Here is a 24,724-nt window from a genome sequence, read left to right as displayed (position 1 = left end):
TGATGGGCTGACTCACTGTCTCACAGATTACCTCAACTTCTGCGTGGACGTGATCTGCCCTGCTAAGACTGTTCGGTGCTACCCTAATAACAAACCCTGGGTAACACAAGAAGTTAAAGCTGTCCTCAACAAGAAGAAAGCTGCCTTCAGGAGTGGAGACAGGGAGGCAATGAGAGCAGCACAGTGTGAGGTGAAACGACGCGTGAGGGAGGCTAAGGACAGCTACAGGAAGAAGCTGGAGCAGAAGCTGCAGTAGAACAACATGAGGGAGGTCTGGGAAGGTGTGAAAACCATCACATGCCACAAGACAAAGACCAGAGCTGTTGTGGGGACATTAGAGAGGGCCAATGAGATGAATAACTTCTTTAACCGGTTTAACCAGCCCGTGTCCTCTCCGTCCCCCACTTCCCATCACAGCCAACCCCTCTTCTGCTCCCCTCAACGCACCTCCCCCCCAGCCATGGCAGCACCCCCCTCCACCACCTCTACGCAGACATTAGTCATCTCTGCGGACCAGGTCAGAGGTCAACTGAGGAAGCTACAGCCAAGGAAAGCAGCAGGCCCAGACAAGCTGTGCCCCCGACTCCTGAAGACCTGTGCTGCAGAACTGGGTGAACAACTTCAAAGGATCTTCAACCTCAGCCTGCACCTGGGAAGAGTGCCCACCCTCTGGAAGACGTCATGCATCGTTCCAGTTCCCAAAAAGAACTGCCCCAGTGAGCTGAACGACTACAGACCAGTGGCGCTCACCTCTCATCTAATGAAGACATTGGAGCGGCTATTTCTCAGCCTCCTCAGACCACAGGTGCAACATGCCCAGGACAGCCTGCAGTTTGCGTACCAGGAAGGCGTTGGTGTGGAGGATGCTATCCTTTACCTGCTGCATCGAGCCCACTCACATCTGGATAAGGGAAATGGCACTGTGAGGATCCTGTTCCTGGACTTCTCGAGTGCCTTTAATACCATCCAGACCCACCTCCTTCAGGACAAGCTCTACAACATGCAAGTGGACCCCTGCCTGGTTGCCTGGATTTCGAACTACGTCACCGACAGGCCACAGTACGTCAGACTGAAGGACATCACGTCTGACACTGTGATCAGCAGCACCGGAGCAGGGAACGGTGCTGGCCCCTCTTCTCTTCACCCTGTACACCGCTGACTTCTGCTACAACTCAGAGCTGTGTCACATCCAGAAGTACGCGGATGACACAGCCATCGTCGGGTGCATCAGGGACGGCAGAGAGGAGGAGTTTCGGAACCTGGTGAGGGACTTTGCTGTCTGGTGCCACACGAACGTCTTGCAGCTCAATCCGTCAAAGACCAAGGAGCTGGTCATTGACTTTGGGAGGTCGAGTCCACGGTCACAACCTATTGTGATCGAGGGAGTTGAGGTACAGACCATGGACTCATTCAAGTACCTCGGGGTTTGGGTGGACAATAAGCTGGACTGGACTGTTAACACGGACCACCAGTACAAGAAAGGACAGAGCAGGCTGTACTTCCTCAGGAGACTGCACTCCTTCAACATTTGTAGAAAACTCCTGTGGATGTACTACCAGTCTGTGGTTGCCAGTGTTCTGTTCTACATGGTAGTGTGCTGGGGGGGGCAGTTCATCTAAGAAGGACAGCTCCAGACTTGAGAAACTGATCAGGCGGGCCGGTTCTACAATCGGAATGAAACTGGACTCACTGGTGACGGTGGCAGAGAAGAGGACTGTGGACAAACTAGTGAGCATCCTGGATGATGCCAGTCACCCTCTGCATAGCGTTATCAGTAGCCAGAGAAGCCTGTTCAGTGCTAGACTGCTTCATCCCAAGTGCAGGACTAATAGACTCAAGAACTCCTTTGTCCCACACGCCATTAGACTGTACAACTCCTCTCTGGGACAGGGGACGGGGGGTATTAGGATGACAGGAGATGCAAAACATTAACAGTGCAATACGTTTCCATAACATGGTCACTACTGCCTACTTTGTCTTGTTATATTCTTATTTTACTGTTATATTGTTATTCCCATTGTTTTTATTCTTTTTGTAATATTTCTCTATTTTGTTTCCTTTTAAACCCCCATGCTTTACTTTTTTTTTTTTTTTTTTTTTAATTTATCTCAACTCTGTACACTGCTGCTGGAATTTGAATTTTCCTGAAGGAACTCTCCCGAAGGAATCAATAAAGTACTATCTATCTATCTATCTCTCTATCTATCTATCTATTTGAGAACCACTGCCCTAGATTACCAAAATACCTGTGGCGGTGGGGGTGTGGTCACCATGACGTCACATATGTTTGCATAATTTGCCATTGTGATATGATTTTCTTTTAAAAAGGCTCAAAATATGTTGACACACATTCAAAAACAAATCTGTTTTTATTGTTAATTATTATAAACACATATTTTCATACTATATAGTTTTGCTATATTTTCAGTTTGTGACTGCTAATTGTACAACGTAGTTTGTTGAGAAATATTCAAGTGTCTAGAAATTTTTTGTGGCTTTTTCTTCATTAAAAACAACTAGCATCAAATCTAGCATCTTTTTCTGATATTATTATAGCAAATGTTAATAGGAATTGATTAATAATAGAATATACGGGTAATAAGAAAATAGAATACATTGTGATCCTTTTGTGCAAAAAGAATGTAAAAACAATGATGGCAAATCAAATAAAACCCCACCACAGTTGGTACACATGTCCATGTATGACATGAAAATGAAAGCTAAATTAATTATCCGTGATTCTACTGTAGGAGTTTGTGACTATGACACCCTCTGCCCACCGAGTGATGAGTTTTACAGCCCCATGGCCAGAGGATTGATTTGTTTATTTAAAAAAAGATGAAGATGTATATGTGTGTATGTATATATATATGTATGTATGTTTATATATGTATGTATGTAGGTATGTATGTATGTATGTATATATGTGTGTATGTATGTGTATATATACGTATGTATGTATGTGTGTGTGTATATGTATGTATGTATTTAAACGAAAGAACAAATTAATAGTGTTGCTACCTTTTTGTAGTAACACTTCTGCTGCATACTTTGCATTGATTGATTGATACTTTTATTAGTAGATTGCACAGTACAGTACATATTCCATACAATTTACCACTAAATGGTAACACCCGAATAAGTTTTTCAACTTGTTTAAGTCGGGGTCCACGTTTATCAATTCATGGTACAAATATATACTATCAGCATAATACAATCATCACACAGGTTAATCATCAGAGTATATATATTGAACAGCATATTGCTGAATGTCTTCTCACTTGGAGCCAAACCACCGCTAGATGATGGATCTCCTGCTCTTTATGTTGGGCATTTATTGTTCTTCCTCCATTTGTGACAAGTTTTGCACCATCTCTCTCTTGTATTGTCACAAGCTCCGCTCGCTCGACCTGCCTCAGCTGAAGTTAGCCATGCCGCTACCTCTCTGATTGGCGAGAGATATGACGCTAGACTCGCGAGAGTATGTGACGCATGTAAGAAGGCGGGCTTGTTTTCCGTATCTGTCAGAATGAGAGACGAAGAGGAGTGAGAAACGCCTGTAGTGTAATGCCGGCAGCTAAATGCAGCTCGACCTGCCTCTCGGTGAGAGCATATGACGTAGACGCACGACACTATGTGACATATGTAAGAAAGCTGGCTTATTTTACATCTCTGTGAGAAGGACAGACGAGAAGGAGTGAGACACGCCAGTAATGAAATGCACGCAGCTTAAAGCAACGGTGTGAGAACATATAATCGAATATTACAATATCGTCATTTTCTATATCGCACAGAGAAAAATCTGCGATAAATCGTATATATCGATATATCGCCCAGCCCTAATACAAACACACATATACACACACACACACACTGTTATTCATATATACAAACGTCCATACATTGGTACCTACGCTTCCACATACATACACAAATACAGTCCATACCTACATATTCCAAGTTTGTCCATCTACGCGCACATTCACGGTACAAGCATACACATACTGTACATATACATTCACTGTACAAACACACATACATATACTGTACATACACATTTACTGTACAAACATTCATATACACATTTTGTACATATGCAAGTACATATACATACATACACTCATGCACATAATCACGTTTCATCAAACATATATCAACGTTGTTGCCCTAGGGTAAACTGGGTAACACATGGCATACTGACAAAGCTTAACCCATTGTTACTATAACAATCTACAAGATTAATATAGGTTGCCTCTCTCTCTTCCCCTCCATCTTTCAGTATTCCTTTTTTTTTTATATATATGTCTTTCTAGTTATCATTATGTATACGTATTGTTGCATTTTAACAACTGTATTGTTGATAATAGAGGTAAACTATTGGTATTGTTCATGATCAATAGCGCTTTTTCTATTGGTATTTGTATTGCTCCAGTTGTAGTGTAAAAATGCTCATTGTCATTTCTATATAATTATTTATTTCAGTAACTGCTTCCTAGCTATCACTTTTGCGATCATATTTGTGCATATCGTATGTGCTGGTGTTGTTCTATTGTTGTTGTTGTTTTTGTTGTTATTGTTGTTTGCTCTTGTTGTTTTTGTCTCTGTCTGATCCCCCTCTTGTCCCCACGGTTTCCCCCTCTGTCTTCCTTTTTTTCTCTTTCTGTCCCCTCCTGCTCCGGTCCGGCTACACTAAATGATAGTATAAATACATTTAATAAATTCAAATAAGGCAACAAGAGAAGTATCCTACACTTCTCTTTTGTAAAGTAAATCTGACCAGCCGATATGGGCATCTACATCAACTATATGATTTGCCTGAGAAGCTGGACATGACCAAAAAAAAAAAAAAAAGCTTAAAGAAAAATTTCAGGGTGGTATTACATGAAATCAGAGTGTTGGTACACGGATTAATATATTGTTATACTTGTGTGACAGGTTATAGTGTATGAGGCACCTCTGCAACACATAGTTTCATTAAACATTAGTTATGTTGAGATTTTAGTGTTTTATATGTATGTCCTTAATATGTGCACCATGTGATGTACAGAGTAAATTGACTAGAGCACCCTGAACAAGATGTTTGACCAGCAATCAATCTGACAGCAACCACAATGTAATAGGTATTTTTCTCTTATTATCAAAGTTAAAACAATATGTATCCATTGTGGGACATTCGCAATAGAGTTTAAATGAATCCTTGTTCTTTTTTCTGCAACTTTTCAGTGTTTGTTAAACTTGATTACCAACTACCAAATTACATTTTGTAGAATGAAGGGCTCAGAAACTAAATCGCAAACTGCCTCCAGAATGTAATATGTTTGACAGCATTTGCAAGTAATGACTGCCCACACTTTTCACTTTTTTTTTGAGTTGCTGCTGCTGCCGCAATAGGGGCAATATTTCAAGAAACAAGTGGTGTGCGTCAGCCTGACAGTATATGGAAGACGGCCCTGAATGGTGACCATCCATCCTGCTTTCACCAGCTTGTGGGGCCTGAGGGACGGCCCTCAAACATCAGGGCTGTTAGTGACCATACGGCAGGCTGGGAATGCCATTTAGATGCCATATGTCTCCACAGGAGTATCAGTTCCCTGCCAAACTAAAGCCAGATTGCATGTCAATGTTTTTGTCCACTAGTACTTAAAAAAAAAAATGAGAGCAGTCATTTATCAACTTAAAAAAAACGACTGCCTTTCTCTAACAGAAAATATAACAATCCAAGCTAAATGAGAGCTGTCTTTGATTTTTTTCTGTAATCTATCCTAAAGTTTTAAGCTTCTGAAGTTCAACTATTTGCAATGACACACCACTCCTCTTGCTGTCTCATGCTTTGCCTCTGGTCATTCTTTTTCCCCTCTGTGTGCTTTGCCAATAGATAGCGACCCAGATTGCGGTGCTGATTGCCAAGGTAGCCCGTCTGGACTGCCCCAAGCAATGGCCGGAGCTTATCCCTATTCTGCTGGAGTCGGTCAAGGGCCAGGATGGCCTACAGCAGCACAGAGCCCTGCTCACTTTCTATCACGTTACCAAAACCCTGGCTTCCAAACGTCTGACACATGACAGGCGGCTTTTTCAAGATGTGAGTCGGCTCCTTTTCTTATCGGTCTCTTACCAAGCAGTCTGGATTTGTGGCCATTTTTCTATAACGTGCCTTTGCCTACCTACTTTTTGTTTCTCCTGCAACACATGTATGGTTCCATGAGCTACCTGTAGGAGATGCTGTTTAGCTGCTATTAAGTCAAGTCAAGTCAGTCAAGCATGAGATTTACAGCAGTCCTATTCCCTTTGCATACAAGTGTGCCAGTATTTTTACATGATTGACATGTTTGTGAATAGTATTTCCTGTGTGTGTGTGTGTGTGTGTGTGTGTGTGTGTGTGTGTGTGTGTGTGTGTGTGTGTGTGTGTGATCATGCGACTCGGTTTAGAAGCAAGGATGTTAATGCAAAGCAATGGTTTCTTCAAAAGTGGCTGTGCGTCTCATCAAATCAGAGCCTGTTTTTTAAATGCCATTCAGGGTTTTGAAGAACACAAAAATATAACAAAAATATGGCATTTAGGAGAATAAAATTTATAGGGCAAAACAAACTAATCAGACTACCAAGATGAAGTCAGAGTCAGAAACATTTTAAAATGCACAGTGATCACGGCTTGAAGGTTGTTCCATGCCTATATTAGATTTCCCTCACCTTTCTCATTGGCAGTCTGTTTTTAACCTCATTATGTATGGCTGTATACATTTATACTTCCACCAAATATAGACATTTTGCTTCATGACTTAATCTACCATGCAAATAATGGTAATTGAACATATTATTTTGCTAAGCACAACTTATTCTTGTTCTGAGTTTTTGTGTCAAAGCACTCCCTTAAGATGGATTTACAATGAACAATTTTGTATGTGTTGATTTCCCAACTCACACTAAACTACCTGCAATGGAAAGCCATACTTAAAGAACTCTTCTTACGCTGTTGGGTTTGTTGCTGTTGTTTCACTTGTGTTCAGTAAGTGTTAAATTACAAGTTGTTTGTGGCATTCTGTGGATTCTGAATGCTAAAACCAACAATGCAATAGGTTTCCTTATCTGTGGCAAAGATTCAAAGAACTGCACCCAATTTAACACAATTTTATCATGATGTGCAGCCACATGCTCTGTTTTGGGTAAACTCGTAACTGTGCAATAAAGCTGCCACAGCCTGTCGAGGCAGATTGCCAGTCCATCAAGTGAGCAGAATAATTAAAACTAGAGCAACAAGTTTTAAAGCCAATGGTCAGTGTCCAGGCTTACTTTTGTCACTCACCAACCAACAGTCAAAGATTTAGGTTAGGTGAGAGTGCAAAGCTGCAGAGCTCTTTAATCAGTATGGTAAAGTAACCAATTGCAAGTGTATTCAAATACTGTTGCTAAATCATATGCTTTTTGGCACAGTTTCTGTTCATTGGATGACTTTTATTTATCCCTTTTATGTGACAATTATACCAGAATCAGGGCTGTTAACGCTGTAATAAGTTATCGTAAGTGTCCATTAACGACTCTATCTTTTTAATGCCTGATCGTAGTGTTGGTAAATGCAGCTACGTTCCACTTGATGTTGAGCCACAGTTCCAAAGCCCTGGCAGGTCGCTGTTTCCATCTACAGTCGTAAGCCGAGTCAGCACCGGCTGCTGCCTGAACAACTCCACTTAGAGGGGTGACATTTTAACTTTTGTGTTTTGATACCAGTGTAGCACATTCAAAAACACGAAATTTGTATCGTTAAAATCATGCTTTGGTTGTCAATGATGTTTGGTAATGTAACATTTGATATTCCTACCTAAATAAATGCTAGTATGTCAGAGGAACATTATTAAGGGGGATGCGTTTTTTGCCGGGCTGAAATAATGTGTACATTTCTTTATAACATGTTCTGGTTGATAACTGTGTTTTTCAGGGTTATCACACAGCAATATTACACTGTATATGAAAATAAAAAAGGCTACGACATTGTTGTGAAGTAAATGCTGTACAAAATTTAATGTACAGACTACAAGAAGTATTCATTCTGGTTAAACTATAACAGGTTACATTACCAAACATTTTTGACAATCAAAGCATGATCGTAACAATGCGCATTTTTGTGTTCATAATGCACTAAGCTGGTACCCAAACATATACATTATGTCAGGGATAGAAAATCTGACACATCTTTTTTTCATTTTCAGTTATAAAGTAAAAAAAAAAAAAAAAAGAAAATGAAAAAAAAAGATGTCAGATTTTTTTTTCATTTTCAGTTATAAAGTACTCCTCTCTGAGCTGCAACCTTATCGTGGTAGAGGAGTTTGCGTGTCCCAATGATCCTAGGAGCTATGTTGTCCGGGGGCATAAAGCCCCCTGGTAGGGTCTCCCAATGCAAATAGGTTCTAGGTGAGGGATCAGACAAAGAGCAGCTCGAAGACCTTTATGAAGATGAAAAACCATGGACCCAGATTTCCCTCGCCCGGACGCGGGTCACCGGGGCCCCCCTCTGGAGCCAGGCCCGGAGGTGGGGCACGATGGCGAGCGCCTGGTGGCCGGGCCTGTTCCCATGGGGCCCGGCCGGGCACAGCCCGAAGAGGCAACGTGGGTCACCCCTCCAATGGGCTCACCACCCATAGCAGGGGCCATAGAGGTCGGGTGCATTGTGAGCTGGGCGACAGCCGAAGGCAGGGCACTTGGCGGTCCGATCCTCGGCTACAGAAGCTAGCTCTTGGGACGTGGAACGTCACGTCACTGGGGGGGAAAGAGCCTGAGCTAGTGCGCGAAGTCGAGAAATTCCGGCTGGATATAGTCGGACTCACTTCGACGCACAGCAAGGGCTCTGGAACCACTTCTCTCGAGAGGGATTGGACCCTCTTCCACTCTGGTGTGAGAGGGATTGGACCCTCTTCCACTCTGGTGTTGCCGGCAGTGAGAGGCGACGGGCTGGGGTGGCAATTCTTGTTTCCCCCCGGCTCAAAGCCTGTACGTTGGAGTTCAACCCGGTGGACGAAAGGGTAGCCTCCCTCCGCCTTCGGGTGGGGGGACGGGTCCTGACTGTTTGTGCTTATGCACCAAACAGCAGTTCAGAGTACCCACCCTTTTTGGGAACACTCGAGGGAGTACTGGAAAGTGCTCCCCCGGGTGATTCCCTTGTCCTACTGGGAGACTTCAACGCTCACGTTGGCAACGACAGTGAAACCTGGAGAGGCGTGATTGGGAAGAATGGCCGCCCGGATCTGAACCCGAGTGGTGTTTTGTTATTGGACTTTTGTGCTCGTCACAGTTTGTCGATAACAAACACCATGTTCAAACATAAGGGTGTCCATATGTGCACTTGGCACCAGGACACCCTAGGCCGCAGTTCCATGATCGACTTTGTAGTTGTGTCATCGGATTTGCGGCCTCATGTTTTGGACACTAGGGTGAAGAGAGGGGCGGAGCTTTCTACCGATCACCACCTGGTGGTGAGTTGGCTGCGATGGTGGGGGAGGATGCCGGACAGCCCTTGGAGGCCCAAACGCATTGTGAGGGTCTGCTGGGAACGTCTGGCAGAGTCTCCTGTCAGACAAAGTTTCAATTCCCACCTCCGGAAGAACTTTGAACATGTCACGAGGGAGGTGCTGGACATTGAGTTCGAGTGGACCATGTTCCGCACCTCTATTGTCGAGGCGGCAGATCGGAGCTGTGGCCGCAAGGTAGTTGGTGCCTGTCGGGGCGGCAATCCTAAAACCCCTTGGTGGACACCAGCGGTGAGGGATGCCGTCAAGCTGAAGAAGGAGTCCTATCGGGTCCTTTTGGCTCATAGGACTCCGGAGGCAGTGGACAGGTACCGACAGGCCAAGCGGTGTGCAGCTTCAGCGGTCGCGGAGGCAAAAACTCGGACATGGGAAGAGTTCGGGGAAGCCATGGAAAACGACTTCCGGACGGCTTCGAAGCGATTCTGGACCACCGTCCGCCGCCTCAGGAAGGGGAAGGAGTGCACTATCAACACCGTGTATGGTGCGGATGGTGTTCTGCTGACCTCGACTGCGGATGTTGTGGATAGGTGGAAGGAATACTTCGAAGACCTCCTCAATCCCACCAACACGTCTTCCTATGAGGAAGCAGTGCCTGGGGAATCTGTGGTGGACTCTCCTATTTCTGGGGCTGAGGTCGCTGAGGTAGTTAAAAAGCTCCTCGGTGGCAAGGCCCCAGGGGTGGACGAGATCCGCCCGGAGTTCCTTAAGGCTCTGGATGCTGTGGGGCTGTCTTGGTTGACAAGACTTTGCAGCATCGCGTGGACATCGGGGGCGGTACCTCTGGATTGGCAGACCGGGGTGGTGGTTCCTCTCTTTAAGAAGGGGGACCGGAGGGTGTGTTCCAACTATCGTGGGATCACACTCCTCAGCCTTCCCGGTAAGGTTTATTCAGGTGTACTGGAGAGGAAGCTACGTCGGATAGTCGAACCTCGGATCCAGGAGGAACAATGTGGTTTTCGTCCTGGTCGTGGAACTGTGGACCAGCTCTATACTCTCGGCAGGGTTTTTGAGGGTGCATGGGAGTTTGCCCAACCAGTCTATATGTGCTTTGTGGACTTGGAGAAGGCATTCGACCGTGTCCCTCGGGAAGTCCTGTGGGGAGTGCTCAAAGAGTATGGGGTATCGGACTTTCTTATTGTGACGGTCCGTTCCCTGTACGATCAGTGCCAGAGCTTGGTTCGCATTGCCGGCAGTAAGTCGAACACATTTCCAGTGAGGGTTGGACTCCGCCAAGGCTGTCCTTTGTCACCGATTCTGTTCATAACTTTTATGGACAGAATTTCTAGGCGCAGTCAAGGCGTTGAGGGGTTCCGGTTTGGTAACCGCAGGATTAGGTCTCCGCTTTTTGCAGATGATGTGGTCCTGATGGCTTCATCTGAGCGGGATCTTCAGCTCTCGCTGGATCGGTTCGCAGCCGAGTGTGAAGCGACCGGAATGAGAATCAGCACCTCCAAGTCCGAGTCCATGGTTCTCGCCCGGAAAAGGGTGGAGTGCCATCTCCGGGTTGGGGAGGAGACCCTGCCCCAAGTGGAGGAGTTCAAGTACCTAGGAGTCTTGTTCACGAGTGAGGGAAGAGGAGTTTTAAAGTATTTGTGTCTGTTTTGTGATAAGCTATTTAAGATGCATAATGTTTGGCAAACAAACATTTGCATAAATCAACCAAATTGTCCAGCCCCATGTTGATAGCAATAAAAACTTATAAGTAATATGTCTAGGGTATACATATCAAAGATACAAAATTATATCAATCTTCAATTAATAATAATTAATTACTAGTTCACTATGGACAAAATTTTGATTTAAATGAATATTTTAATTGTTGGTTAGCACCAGCGAGGTTGGTTCCCCGCTGGTGCTAGTAGTGCTGGGTCTCAGTGCTTACGTGTAATGCCTATTTTGCCCCAAAAAGTGCATAGCAGCAGTCTTTTGACATCAAGTGATGTTACTTTGGATGACATACAGATGAATGTATGGATTGATTTTGCATGCTACTGGTTAGGCACTAAAATGAAAAAAGATAGCGAATGGTATGCTGCTTGCTGCTATGTTTCCCTTACCTGAAGAGAAAGGAAAATGCTGGATCTAAAAGCTAGATGATTGGTTACACATAAGGAAGTGAAGGATTTTTTTTTTTACATTATATATGATTTAGACAACTGCTAGCACAAATTAGTGTTTGCTGTCCAAGACAGTTAAATTAATTTGGTGCTTAAAGAAGCATATGCACTCAAACAATACTGTATTTTCCAGACTATAAGCGCCACCCACTAAATTTGAGAAAAAATGTTTTTTTCTCATAACAGCCGCACTGAAACTATAAGCTGCAGATAGATGACTTGTCTCTATGAAAGGAAATCTTTACCAAGAGCGATTTTGTAAATGTTTACATACCTTAATTTTTTCCAAACGGCGCCTGTAACCCGGCATTAAAATGGCTGATCAAATAAAACAGAAAAGTAATTGATCTCTTTCGTCCTCCTTTGAGATTAATAATATTTTGTTTTCTCTATTGGTAAGGTTCAATATGTTTATCAGGATTCTTCTTGTATGTACTTTGTAAACACTTGGAGTTCGAACCGTTTCTTAAAGTAAATCATTTTAGTACATGGTTTGATTTATTTTCTTAATCCAGTCTTTCTCAAATAGGGTGTTGCGTTTGACCTCGGTGAACATGCTTTTATTGCCGTATCAGAATAGGACGAAGTGTATGTAGCTTTTGGCTTCACTGTAACCACGGTGGGAGACGAGGAAAGAAGGGTGTGTTGTTGCCTTTAATGCAGAACTGGGCAAATTAAAGCCCGGGGGCCACATGTGGCCCGTTGAGCTTTTCAATCTGGCCCGGCGGACATTCCCAAATAATTTTTTTTAGATCTTTAAGATGAAAATATTAGCTGCCATTATGATGTGCAGTCATGTTTTCTAATGGCCGTAAGTCTTGAACTATACAAAGTATTTCAATGGTTGAAATTGGCGCTTATGGATGATATACCAGTTACTATGGTAATCTATTTAGTTACTATGGTCATCTACGTCACAGCAGCTCAGACGAGGCACCAAGCAGTGTGGTTGGGAAGTGTTTCCATAGACGCGGAAGGAGCTTTTCACAACAAAAAGTTCTAAAGCTTAGTGATATATAGAATAGAATAGAAAGTACTTTGTTGATCCCTGGGGGAAATTCAGCAAATATCAGCTATATCAGATTGTAGGTGGGTTTATTTTATTATTGTGTACCCTTCTCGTTCATATTTCACTGTTTGTTGCGTTTCACTTGATTGTAAAATGTCGATCGAAAGGGGGTGTGACACTCATATTTTGTCAATATTCAGTGTTTTATCGTTCATAGAAAAATGTAAAATTCCATTTCGTTTTTTAAGGTAGTCTGTCATAATGTTTTTAGCATTCAATCAGACGTTATTGTAAGGTTTTGTATTAATGTTCCTAAAAATAGATATATCGGCCCCCGGACACATTTTTTTCTCTAAATTTGCCCCCCCGAGTCAAAATAATTACCCAGGTCTGCTTTAATGTAATAAGCTTACAATTTAATGCAGAGTTGTAACTATAACAATTTTTAAAACCATTTTATAGTCACAGTGGAGAGTGGAGGCGGGATATTGATATTGAAAACTCCATATCAAAGTATAATCCAACGCTAATTATTGGGCCACGGTTGTCTGAGCCACTGGTCTACATGATGTAGACTGCATTGTTAAAAGGACCAGCAGTGCTTTTGTTTGCCTTTGATCATTTTATTTTGTTCTACTTGAGTATGCCCTTCTTGTAGAAAATTTAATTGGCTCGGGGCCCAAATAATGTTATGTGAGCGAGGGAAATGGCGAGTTCATTTAGACTTAAATGAGACCTGTGGCTCAGAGGTCCGTATTGGCTCCCCATTTGTGTGTTTTTCTTCTCTATCTTGGGTATTACAGGAGTCCACTTGTTCATGAGGATATAGGTTTTTGGTTGTCAGATGCTTGTTGATGTCATTTGACAACTAGTTTAGACTCATGCCATGCGCTCACCAGCATGTTGTTGAAAGCGACCACTGATCCGACTAATTTTGATCAGCGCGTGATTGACTGTACTGCGTGTGTGTGTTGGCAGTTGGCATCGGGCATTTACAGCTTTGCATGCTCCCTTTGGACCCACCACACGGACTGCTTCCTCCAGCAGATCTGTGCCCGAGATGAGACGGCAGCTCTGGCCTCGCTGGAGAGAACACTGCTGTCTCTCAAAGGTACAACACACACCTGCACCACGACACAATCAAAGTGTTTTTGACACTTCTAGGCAGTTTCATACAAATTAGTTTTTTTTTTAACCTCTTGTATCTTAGATTGCATTCAGTTGAATAATTAGTTTTGAGAACATTGTTCCACCTGACTGAGTTGTTAGAGAAACAAAGGAAAGAAAATTTCATTTCTATTCCCTTAGCATACACAGAAAATGCTGTTTCTTTTACAGTCGGCATGTTCCCGAGTCAGTAATTGTCAACATTATACTTGAACTAGTGAAAAGCATGCTGTTATTGGTTGGCTTAGTTTAGTATTGTTAGTCATTGACCATGACGATGACGCCATTTTAGTAACACCCACCCACCCACCCATTTTCTGCCGCTTATTCCCGTTCGGGGTCGCGAGGGGCGCTGGCGCCTATCTCAGCTACAATCGGGCGGAAGGCGGGGTACACCCTGGACAAGTCGCCACCTCATCGCAGGGCCAACACAGATAGACAGACAACATTCACACTAACATTCACACACTAGGGCCAATTCTAACACATGAATTCAATATATACTGTAGGTACTATTCAGACAGCCTTTCCCACCCATGGTTTGATTAATCAAAATCCAACACTAGCATTTTATATATATGCTACAAAGCACACAATTTGCTCACTAAACTATATGGACATTATGAAAAATGTCTAAGCGCCAAACACTATTCAAAATTACACCCTTCTAAAAGTACCAAGCCTGATGGGTGAAATGCACAACACTGCACACTTAGACATGTTTGGCGCATTTTTAGCTGCTTGATATTTCTGATGGCTTATAAGGGGAAGTAAACAAGGTAAGACTGGTTTACATACTCCGAAAATGTTATGTTCTAGCATTTATTCTTCATATTGTAGTGATGTGGGGTGTAATTATGTTGTTCAGTTTGTTAGCTGAATGTTGTTTATTTTTATGTTTATATTTCTATGATCGTTTTTGATATTATAAATATAAGAGATAGGCACCATATATAACATGGGGCCTATCTCAGCTACAATCAGGCGGAAGGCGGTGTACACCCTGGACAAGTCGCCATCTCATCGCAGGGCTTATATATATATATATATATATATATATATATATATATATTAATGTGTGTATGTATGTATCTATGTATGTATGTGTGTGTATATATGTATATATATATATATATATACATATATATATGTGTGTGTGTATGTATGTATCTATGTATGTATGTGTGTGTATATATATATATATATATATATATATATATACATATATATATATATATATATATATATATATATATATATATATATATATATATATATATATGTATATGTGTGTGTGTGTATGTATGTATCTATGTATGTGTGTGTATATATATATATATGCATATATATGTATGTATGTATCTATGTATGTGTGTATTTATATATATATATATGCATATGTATGTATGTATGTATCTATGTATGTGTATATATATATATATATGTATGTATCTATGTATGTGTGTGTATATATATATAATATATATATATGTATGTATGTATCTATGTATGTGTGTGTACATATATATGCATATATATGTATGTATGTATCTGTATGTTTGTATATATATATATATGCATATATATGTATATATATATATATATATATATATATATATATATATATATATGTATATGTATGTATGTGTTTATATATACAGTGGGGCAAAAAAGTATTTAGTCAGCCACCGATTGTGCAAGTTCTCCCACTTAAACTGATGACAGAGGTCTGTAATTTTCATCATAGGTACACTTCAACTGTGAGAGACAGAATGTGAAAAAAGAATCCAGGAATTCACATTGTAGGAATTTTAAAGAATTTATTTGTAAACTATGGTGGAAAATAAGTATTAGGTCAACCATTCAAAGCACTCACTAATGAAAGGAGGTTTTGGCTCAAAATCTCAAGATACATGGCCCCATTCATTCTTTCCTTAACACGAATCAATCATCCTGTCCCCTTAGCAGAAAAACAGCCCCAAAGCATGATGTTTCCACCCCCATGCTTCATAGTAGGTATGGTGTTCTTAGGATGCAACTCAGTATTCTTCCTCCTCCAAACACGACAAGTGGAGTTTATACCAAAAAGTTCTATTTTGGTTTTATCTGACCACATGACATTCTCCCAATCCTCTGCTGTATCATCCATGTATCCATTTTGGTATAAACTCAACTCGTCGTGTTTGGAGGAAGAAGAATACTGAGTTCCATCCCAAGAACACCACACCTACTGTGAAGCATGGGGGTGGAAACATCATGCTTTGGGGCTGTTTTTCTGCTAAGGGCACAGGACGATTGATCCGTGTTCAGGAAGGAATGAATGGGGCCGTATATCGTGAGATTTTGAGCCAAAACCTCCTTCCATCAGTGAGAGCTTTGAATGGTTGACCAAATACTTATTTTCCATCAAAATTTACAAATCGTTAAAATTCCTACAATGTGAATTCCTGGATTTTTTTTCACATTCTGTCTCTCACAGTTGAAGTGTACCTATGATGAAAATTACAGACCTCTGTCATCATTTTAAGTGGGAGAACTTGCACAATCGGTGGCTGACTAAATACTTTTTGCCCCACTGTATATAATGTGTGTGTGTGTGTGTGTATGTACAATTGAGTTAATATATGTTGTATTAAATGACGTGCTTACATTACTGCTGTCTGGGATGAGATTGGAGCGGTTCTAAAATGTGACTTTTTAATTAGTTAATAATTATGCTTCGTGTACAAAAGGTTTGAAAATTGAATGTCACCACAGGTGAGCTAGACCATAAATCACTCCAAACACTGCCCATCCGCCGTGGCGTTGTTCTTTTTCTTTGTAGAGGAAGCTAGGGCATCCTTTACTCTTTCACAAATGTTGAGAATATCAATTATTTTTGCTTCTGAACTTACGGTGTTAACTTAGCAGGTTTGTGGAAAAAAAATGATTGTATTTATATAAACTGCCCTGGGTCTGCATCACACTTTGAAAAGCATTGCTGTACATGATGACTTAAGTATTATGTTCTTCCCCCCCTTCCTCAGTACTACGGAAGTTGACAGTCAATGGATTCCAAGAGCCACAACAGAATATGGAAGTGATGGTGAGTCTTGTAAAAATCTGTCACTTTTTGGTTATACTGCGTTTATTATCTGAAAATGTAATTTCAGGATTTTCCTCGTGCTTTTTTAAGTCTGTATTCCAAAACTGTAGAATGAGTGTGGTGATTTTAAGTGCCCAGACCTGTACCTTGTGTTCAAAGAGTTGGGAGTTTGGTTTGAGATTGTCTTCAGCTGTCACCGTAAACATAGTTCAAGAGCCTGACCCGTCAGTTTGCTTTTCCCAAGTCTTTCTGTCCTTTAGCTCACAGGCTCACAGTTAATGACACAAATTGATCAAATGTCTCAGGCCTTTGAATTTTAGCGCTTGATCAGTTTGCGTGGTTGTTTTTGTCAAGGAGTAACTTCAATGAGCAGTGAGATGTTGTCTAAGCGGCCCATAAAACCATTTATCCAATGAACGCTGTCATATATCATAAATGTGAGTTTTAACAGCTAAACATGTGATTGTATGTTGTAATTAGAGTGTTGCTTTGCAGTTGTTCTATTTTCTAGTAGCCTTGGGATACAGCAGATAAAAGCAGCAATTCAAAGGTCATTGTGTAATTTACAGTTGGATTGGCTCGCTCCGTTTACAGCATGCTTGTCCTCATCACTCCATCACACTCTTTCCCTTTTACATTTCAATCAGCTAATTATTTTGGTTCCATTTTGCTGTTTCAGTCCCCTTATTTTTGAGAGGCTAAAGTCAGTTTTTAATGAGGAATATTCATCAGAAATAATTTTTCACTTTATTCTAGCACTAATGAGTTAAGTTCTAGCGAGCAAGCTGGAGGTCCTGCAGCGGGTGTAAAGCTAACATTAAAATGTCATTTGCCTCGAGCTACTTATTCCAGCCCAGCGAGCGGTCATAATGGCTTTAGAGTTTATATTTCGTGTTCAGTTCAAATGTATATACTGTTAGTATTGCAGACTTGCTCCTGTTTTAGCTTGCAATAGTTTTATATTTTCATGAATTACCTTTGATCAGCTATCTTTCAGATATGTTTTGGGGTCAAACTTAAGAAGCCATTTTGTTTTAACTACTGTATGAGTGTAAACATAACTTAACCCATTTTTAAAGACAGAACAATAATCAAACACTTGGCCTTACCTTGAATGAGCTGTAAACATGTAAAGGGGAAAATGTTTTCATTCTTGAAATATGTTTTTTCCACACACAATGGTGTAAAAAAAAGTCAAGCACTATTAAATGTCTACCTTAACTTTAATAACAAGTGAAGATGTGTATAGTGAAGCAGGAGTCTTTGAATATTAATTTATATTTTTACTTCAGGCAAGAGGTAATGTAATCGTTGCCGTTGGTTTGTCAGTTAGTTAGTTAATACTGTAAGGTTATAACGATTTAATTTGAACAACGATTCGTTGTTTGTGGTTGCCTATATGATTCAGGGACATTGTTATTGTTTTAGAATGATACGAGAATGATACGAGCTGAAATGATTCTGTCAGTTGGATTCAATTCAGTAAGTTGAAATTGATTCAGTAACTTTTCAACAATAACAAAATCAACCAGTGTGACTGTGAAATAAATACTGGCTATTGGATACTACAAGTGAAGTTTCCAATATTCCTGTTATTTCTTAAGGGAATTAGGTATAAATTATTTATAGTTACAAACAAGCAAGTAAGCAACAATTAATGGCCAATGAATTCACATCTTTATTTGGGTAAATTGCAACCAACACTTAAGTATGAATCAGCAAGAGGAAACCTTTTCTGCTCACGTTTACAACATTCAAGCAATTTTCAATTAAAGTACATACGAGTAACCAACATTTTAACAGTTTATTTACCTGGTAATTAAAGTTTTCAGACTTTGCTATATCTGTATTCTGTCCTCCGCCCTGGTGTTTCCAATGACGGACAGCGTCCCAGGTGTGCGGAAGCATGTATGCCTACTCATCCTTGTTGATGGTGCTGGCCCGTCGCTTCTTAATTTCCGTAGCCTCCTTGATTCATTTATTGTATGATTTTGTTCCTGATGAGCTGGAGTTGCCTTGGCTGCCACTTGCATGTTTTTGTGTTGCATGTTTTTGTGTTTCAGGAGTCTGTGCGTCTCCGTAATTTGCTCCGCTGTCACGTCCCTTGTATCGGTCCTATTTTTTTGTGGCTTAAAGTGGTTTTGCAACTAGGGCTGGGCGATATGGCCTTTTTTTAATATCTCAATATTTTTAGGCCATGTCACGATACATGATATATATCTCGATATTTTGCTTTAGTCTTGAATGAACACTTAATGCATATAATCACTGCAGTATGATGATTTTATGTGTGTACATTAAAACATTCTTGTTCATACTGCATTAATATATGCTCATTTTAAATTTTCATGCAGAGAGGGAAATCACAACTAAGTCAATTGACCAAAACTGTATTTAAAAAACAGTTATTAAGCAGTGGCACAAACATTCATGTCATTTCCAAAACAGAAAGTGCAAGATTGTCAGAGACATTTTAAAACAAGCCATTAGTGCACTTTTGTGCATGATGTCACTAAGATGACATATCAAAACAACACTAAATTGAAGTGCACTTTTTGTACAGAACACCACTAAAATAGTTTAAAACAAATAAAGTGCACTTTTGTGAATGATGTCGCACAAGATATTTCAATAACCGTTAAATAAAAATGAGCTGGATAATAAGAAATTAAATACTGTTTGTCTTTCGCTATGTGGTAGATTCCTGCGGAAGTTATCTCCTTCTGTTGTTAATTATTTTTTTTCATACGGTTTGATCTGGAAATGGTTGATTCAGGATTTGGTGGGTTTGGCACTGAATGGAGATATTAAAATGCAGAGTCCCAAGCACACTCCATTCTCTAGCGGGTGACTTTTCAATTAATGCTACAAATTAGCAGTGCTGCTACTTTTTGTAGCAACGCTGCATACTTGACATATTACGGTTGTCTGTTCAACATCTTCCCGCTTGAAGCCAAACCACCGCCAGACGATGGACCCCATGCTGTTTTTCTTGGGAAATAATTCTTCTTTCCTTTGTTACCAGATTTGCACCTTCTTTCTCTTGTATTACCACTCGCACCGCTCCGCTAGCACCACAGGTAACTTTACTCATGTCGCTACCTCTCTGCTCCGCGAGGGCGTATGACGTTGCACCCGCAACAGTATGTGACGTATGGAACCAGGTGCGCTTGTTTTATGTCTCTGTGAGAAGGACAGACAAAGAAGAGTGAGAAATGCCTGAAGTGTAATGCCTATATCGTGATATTCGAGTATACGTTCTCACGCAGTTGCTTTTAGCTGCGGGCATTACACTACATGCGTTTCCCATTGTTTCTTGGCTCTCCTTCTTACAGAGACTAAAAACAAGCGCACTTTCTTGTGTAACGTCACACGCCCTCCCCGAGCAGACAGGTAGCGACATGGTAACGTTAGCTGTGATGCTAACAGTGCGGTCCGGGTGGTAATACGAGAGAAAGAAGGTGCGAATCTGGTAACAAATCAAGGAATAATTAATTCTCAAGAAAAACAGCACGGGGTCCATCGTCTGGCGGTCGTTTGACTTCAAGCGGGAAGATGTTGAACAATAATCCGGCAAAAGCATTGCTACAAAAAGTAACCCCACTGCTACAAAAAGTAGCCCCACTGCTAATGTAGCATCATTTGAAAAGTCACCCACTAGAGAATGAGGGGTGCTTGAAACTGCATGTCAACATCAACAAAATGCCGAAGCAACTATTTCCAGATCAACACCGTATGGAAAAATAATAGTAAACAACAGACGGAGTTATGTCTGCAGGAACCTACCACATAGCAAAGGACATATACTATTTGATATGCAGCTCATTTTTATTTCATACTTATTGAAATATTTTGTGTGACATCATGCACAGAGGTGCACTTTATTGTTTTAAACTATTGTAGTAGTGTTCTGTACAAAAAGTGCACTTTAATTTTATGTTGTTTTGATGTGTCATCTTAGTGACATGCACAAAAGTGCACTGATAGCTTGTTTTAAAATGTCTCTGACAATCTTGCACTTTCTGTGTTTGAAATGACATGAATATTTTTGCCACTGCTTAATAACTGTTTAATAAATACAGTTTTGGTAAATTGACAGGGTGATTTCCATCTCTGTATGAAAGTTTAAAATGAGCATATATTTATGCAGTATGAACAAGAATGTTTTAATGTAGACACATAGAATCATCATACTGCTGTGATTATATGCATCAAAGCTAAGACAAAATATCGAGATATATATTGTGCATCGTGACATGGCCTAAAAATATTGAGATATTAATAAAAGGCCATATCGCCCAGCCCTAGTTGCAACCCTACATTGTAAGAAATTTCACCGTTTAATTACAGTAACCTACTGGGAGAGAATGGTTCCAGTATAAAAACTGTTTTTCTACAGCACACATACTGTGATTTACCACCACAGTTTATCACTGTAAAAGGTATCACAGTACTATGCTGTATTTAAATATACGCCTCACAGCATAATACTGTCATCTGTTTAGCAGCATTACACTGTTATTTTAGTGTATCTACTAGAGACGCGTGGTTTGCGGTCTCATCCGCGGAGTCCGCGGATAAACCGCGGGTCGGGCGGTTGACATGACGAAAAAATTGATTTTAATTAGATTCGGGCGGGTGGCGGTTAAACCATCCGGAAATATTTGATATACATGGTTCTGGGATAGGTTTTCTTTGCCATTCAAAGAGCCATTTAAGACCCGTGTCATAAAGCGAAGAATATAATAGGAGACGTTATTATTCTCTTTAATGACTGCCGTCAGTCACCCAGATACTAAGTATTAGGGCGTGCTATGAAACCATTCATTTTGTCACCTTCTACAACATGTACGATCTGCTAGTCAGTCCAGCATCATGTTGTGTGTGGCTTCCGCGACAACACGCACACGACTGCAAGGCATACTGGGTGACACAGAGTACACTAATGGTTGTGATATAAACAATTTTAACACTCTTAGTAATATGCGCCACGCTGTGAAGCCACACCATTTAAGAACGACAAACACATTTCGGGAGAACATCCTCACAGTAACACAACATAAACGCAACAAAACAAATACCCAGAATCCTTTGTATTCATGACAATTCCTGACTATTTTATACACCCCCCCCCGTGCGTCGGTAAGGTGGGCGGGGTTGGGGGCGCGGGGATGTAAAATATATTCAGGAATTCTCACGGATACAAAGGATAGTTGGTATTTGTTGTGTTGCGTTTATGTTGTGTTACTGTGAGGATGTTCTCCCGAAATGTGTTTGTCAATCTTGTATTGTGTGGCTTCACAGTAGTAGTGTTAAAGTTGTTTATATCACAACCATCAGTGTCATTTGTGTCACCCAGTATGCCTTTCAATCTTGTGCGTGTAATTGCGGAAGCTGCACACATGTTGCCGGACCAACAATCGGTGTGTACATGTTGTTGAAGGTGTCTAAGGCAATGGCTTCTCAGCACGCTCATATTTTTGTCATCAGGATGAACGCTATTGGATAGTCGCGAGAACGTTAGCGGCTCCAATTGTCTTCATTACTCCGTGAAACAGGTTTATATATAGCTCTGTGAGTGGTAAAGGCGGCCGACCTCTGATGTATTTCAGCGGGCGGTTGGCGGGTGGGTACGGTCCTGATAAAATGTTGGTTCGGGTGGCTGACGACTTTGGTTATGCAGTTCCGGATGATATACTTGCCTATCCGCGCATCTCTATTATCTACTGTAATATCCATGGACAGTTAATTACAGTAAAATAATTGTAAGCACTATAGACTGAGCTTTACAGTATAATGCCACTAGAAGTTAATGAGTTCAACTTTTAATTTTTCAAAATCAAAACCCCTGCAATCTGCTTCCATAAAAACGACTGGAGAAATGGCCTTGCAAGTTTATGCTTTTATTAACCAATTATTTTAAAGCGCATCAGACACATTCAATGTACTTTTAGTGCATTCTTCTTATTTTCAGTGAAGCATTTTAACATTTAGAAGAATTTCAAGCAACTATAGCATCAGAACAGTCCATAGAACTAGATAATCAAAATCAAAATGTCCATTTAGATATCTTTCCACCATGACACACCCACACCCCCAAACATAATGCCTCTGTTGCACCATCCGAGAGAGCACACACATTTTAAATTAACATTTAAAACAATGTTAAGCAACTCCTGCAATCTTAACAAACGATGGCATCAGGGACCGCAGTCCGTACATCCAGATAACAATCAAAACAATCAAAATGAAAATGTCCATTTGGATATGATGTTAACATCCCCCCCACACACACACCTCCATACTGTACATAGTGCCTCTGCTTCACCATCAGAGAGGGCACACACATTTTCAATGAACATTTTAACATTTAGAACAAAACATAAGTTAGGATCATGTACAATAGAAAAATTTGTAAAACAAAACTGAACCGCAGAATTGACTACTGAACATGACTTATCCAGTGTTCAGTTGTCAACTTCATTTCAAACTGTAGACAAATCACTGAACACAAGTCTAGTGTTTAGTTGTCGGCTACATAAATCCCCACTCAAAGTCTGTGAGATTTTTTATAAGGGTGGCTAACCGAGGATTTAAAGTTGCTGCCTTTTTCTGGACCAGCTCCCCGGTCTTCTTGGACACCTTTCCCTGGCTAGCCTTTGTTCCCCTCTCAGGGTTAATGCCAATGAATCGCCTAAAAAACAGAGAAAGCATATAAGATATTCTGTTGTGATTGAAGATTACTCACAGTCGATACAGAACCCTCACATTTTTAATTTATGAACATGCACTGCACAAATATTCATATCAATTTTAGGATATATGTGAGCCTATACCATAACCACAGCTGTAGATGAGTGAATGCTCTAAAGCCCATTAAGACAAATTCAGAGAGGTAGGCAATGCTAAAGCCTCCCCAATCCCGCTCTCTATTTATGTATTTTTCTCCGTCTATCCCCGTATACCATTATATCAGTGGTTCTCAAATGAGGGTACGAGTACCCCAGGGGGTATTTGAAGTTATGCCAAGGGGTACGTGAGATTTAAAAAACATATTCTAAAAATAACAATTCAAAAATCCTTCATAAATAAATTTATTGAATAATACTTCCACAAAATATGAATGTAAGTTAATAAACTGTAAAAAGAAATGCAACAATGCAATATTCAATGTTGACAGCCAGATTTTTTGTGGACATGTTCCATAAATATTGATGTTAAAGAATTTTTTTTGTGAACAAATGTTTAGAATTAAATTCATGAATCCAAATGGATCTCTATTACAATCCCCAAAGAGGGCACTTTAAGTTGATGATTACTTCTATGTGTAGAAATCTTCATTTATAATTGAATAACTTGTTCTCTGGAACGACCTACCCTTGAGTGTTAGACAAGCCTCCTCTCTTTCTGTTATTAAATCTCTCTTAAAAACATACTTTTATTCCTTGTTTTAACAGTGAGTGATATCCATCCTGCAATGGTGGCGCCCCATTATACACCTGCTGTGAACCTGTTTTTATGTTCATCCATCCATCCATTTTCTACCGCTTATTCCCTTTCGGGGTCGCTTTTATTTATTTATTTTTTATAATGTTCTGTTTGTGTTCTGTTGTTAACCTGCCCATTGTACAGCACTTTGGCTACCCCTGTGGTAAATTTTAAATTTGCTTTATAAATAAAGTTGATTTGATTGTTTATTTTTCAACAAGTTTTTAGTTATTTTATTTTTTTTTCCAAATAGTTCAAGAAAGACCACTACAAATGAGCAGTATTTTGCACTGTCATACACTTTAATAAATCAGAAACTGATGACATAGTTCTGTATTTTACT

The 24,724-nt window shown here is 40.5% G+C and overlaps 1 protein-coding gene across 2 annotated transcripts in view; it reads left to right on the top strand.

Moving 5' to 3' along the window:
- Window positions 1-24,724, top strand: part of ipo11 (importin 11) — a 240,467-nt gene that overhangs the window by 36,082 nt on the left and 179,661 nt on the right. Inside the window, exons 5-7 of one of the 2 annotated variants that reach the window (XM_061900433.1) lie at window positions 5,876-6,079; window positions 13,620-13,752; window positions 16,835-16,893. In XM_061900433.1, coding sequence (XP_061756417.1) covers window positions 5,876-6,079; window positions 13,620-13,752; window positions 16,835-16,893 — 396 coding nt within the window. The remainder of the gene's footprint in view (window positions 1-5,875; window positions 6,080-13,619; window positions 13,753-16,834; window positions 16,894-24,724) is intronic. The other variant, XM_061900443.1, reaches the window with a different exon arrangement.

This window comes from Nerophis ophidion, linkage group LG01 (assembly GCF_033978795.1).
Source record: "Nerophis ophidion isolate RoL-2023_Sa linkage group LG01, RoL_Noph_v1.0, whole genome shotgun sequence".
NCBI classification, from domain to species: Eukaryota; Metazoa; Chordata; class Actinopteri; order Syngnathiformes; family Syngnathidae; genus Nerophis; species Nerophis ophidion.
This window is presented reverse-complemented; position numbering and strand designations above follow the sequence as displayed.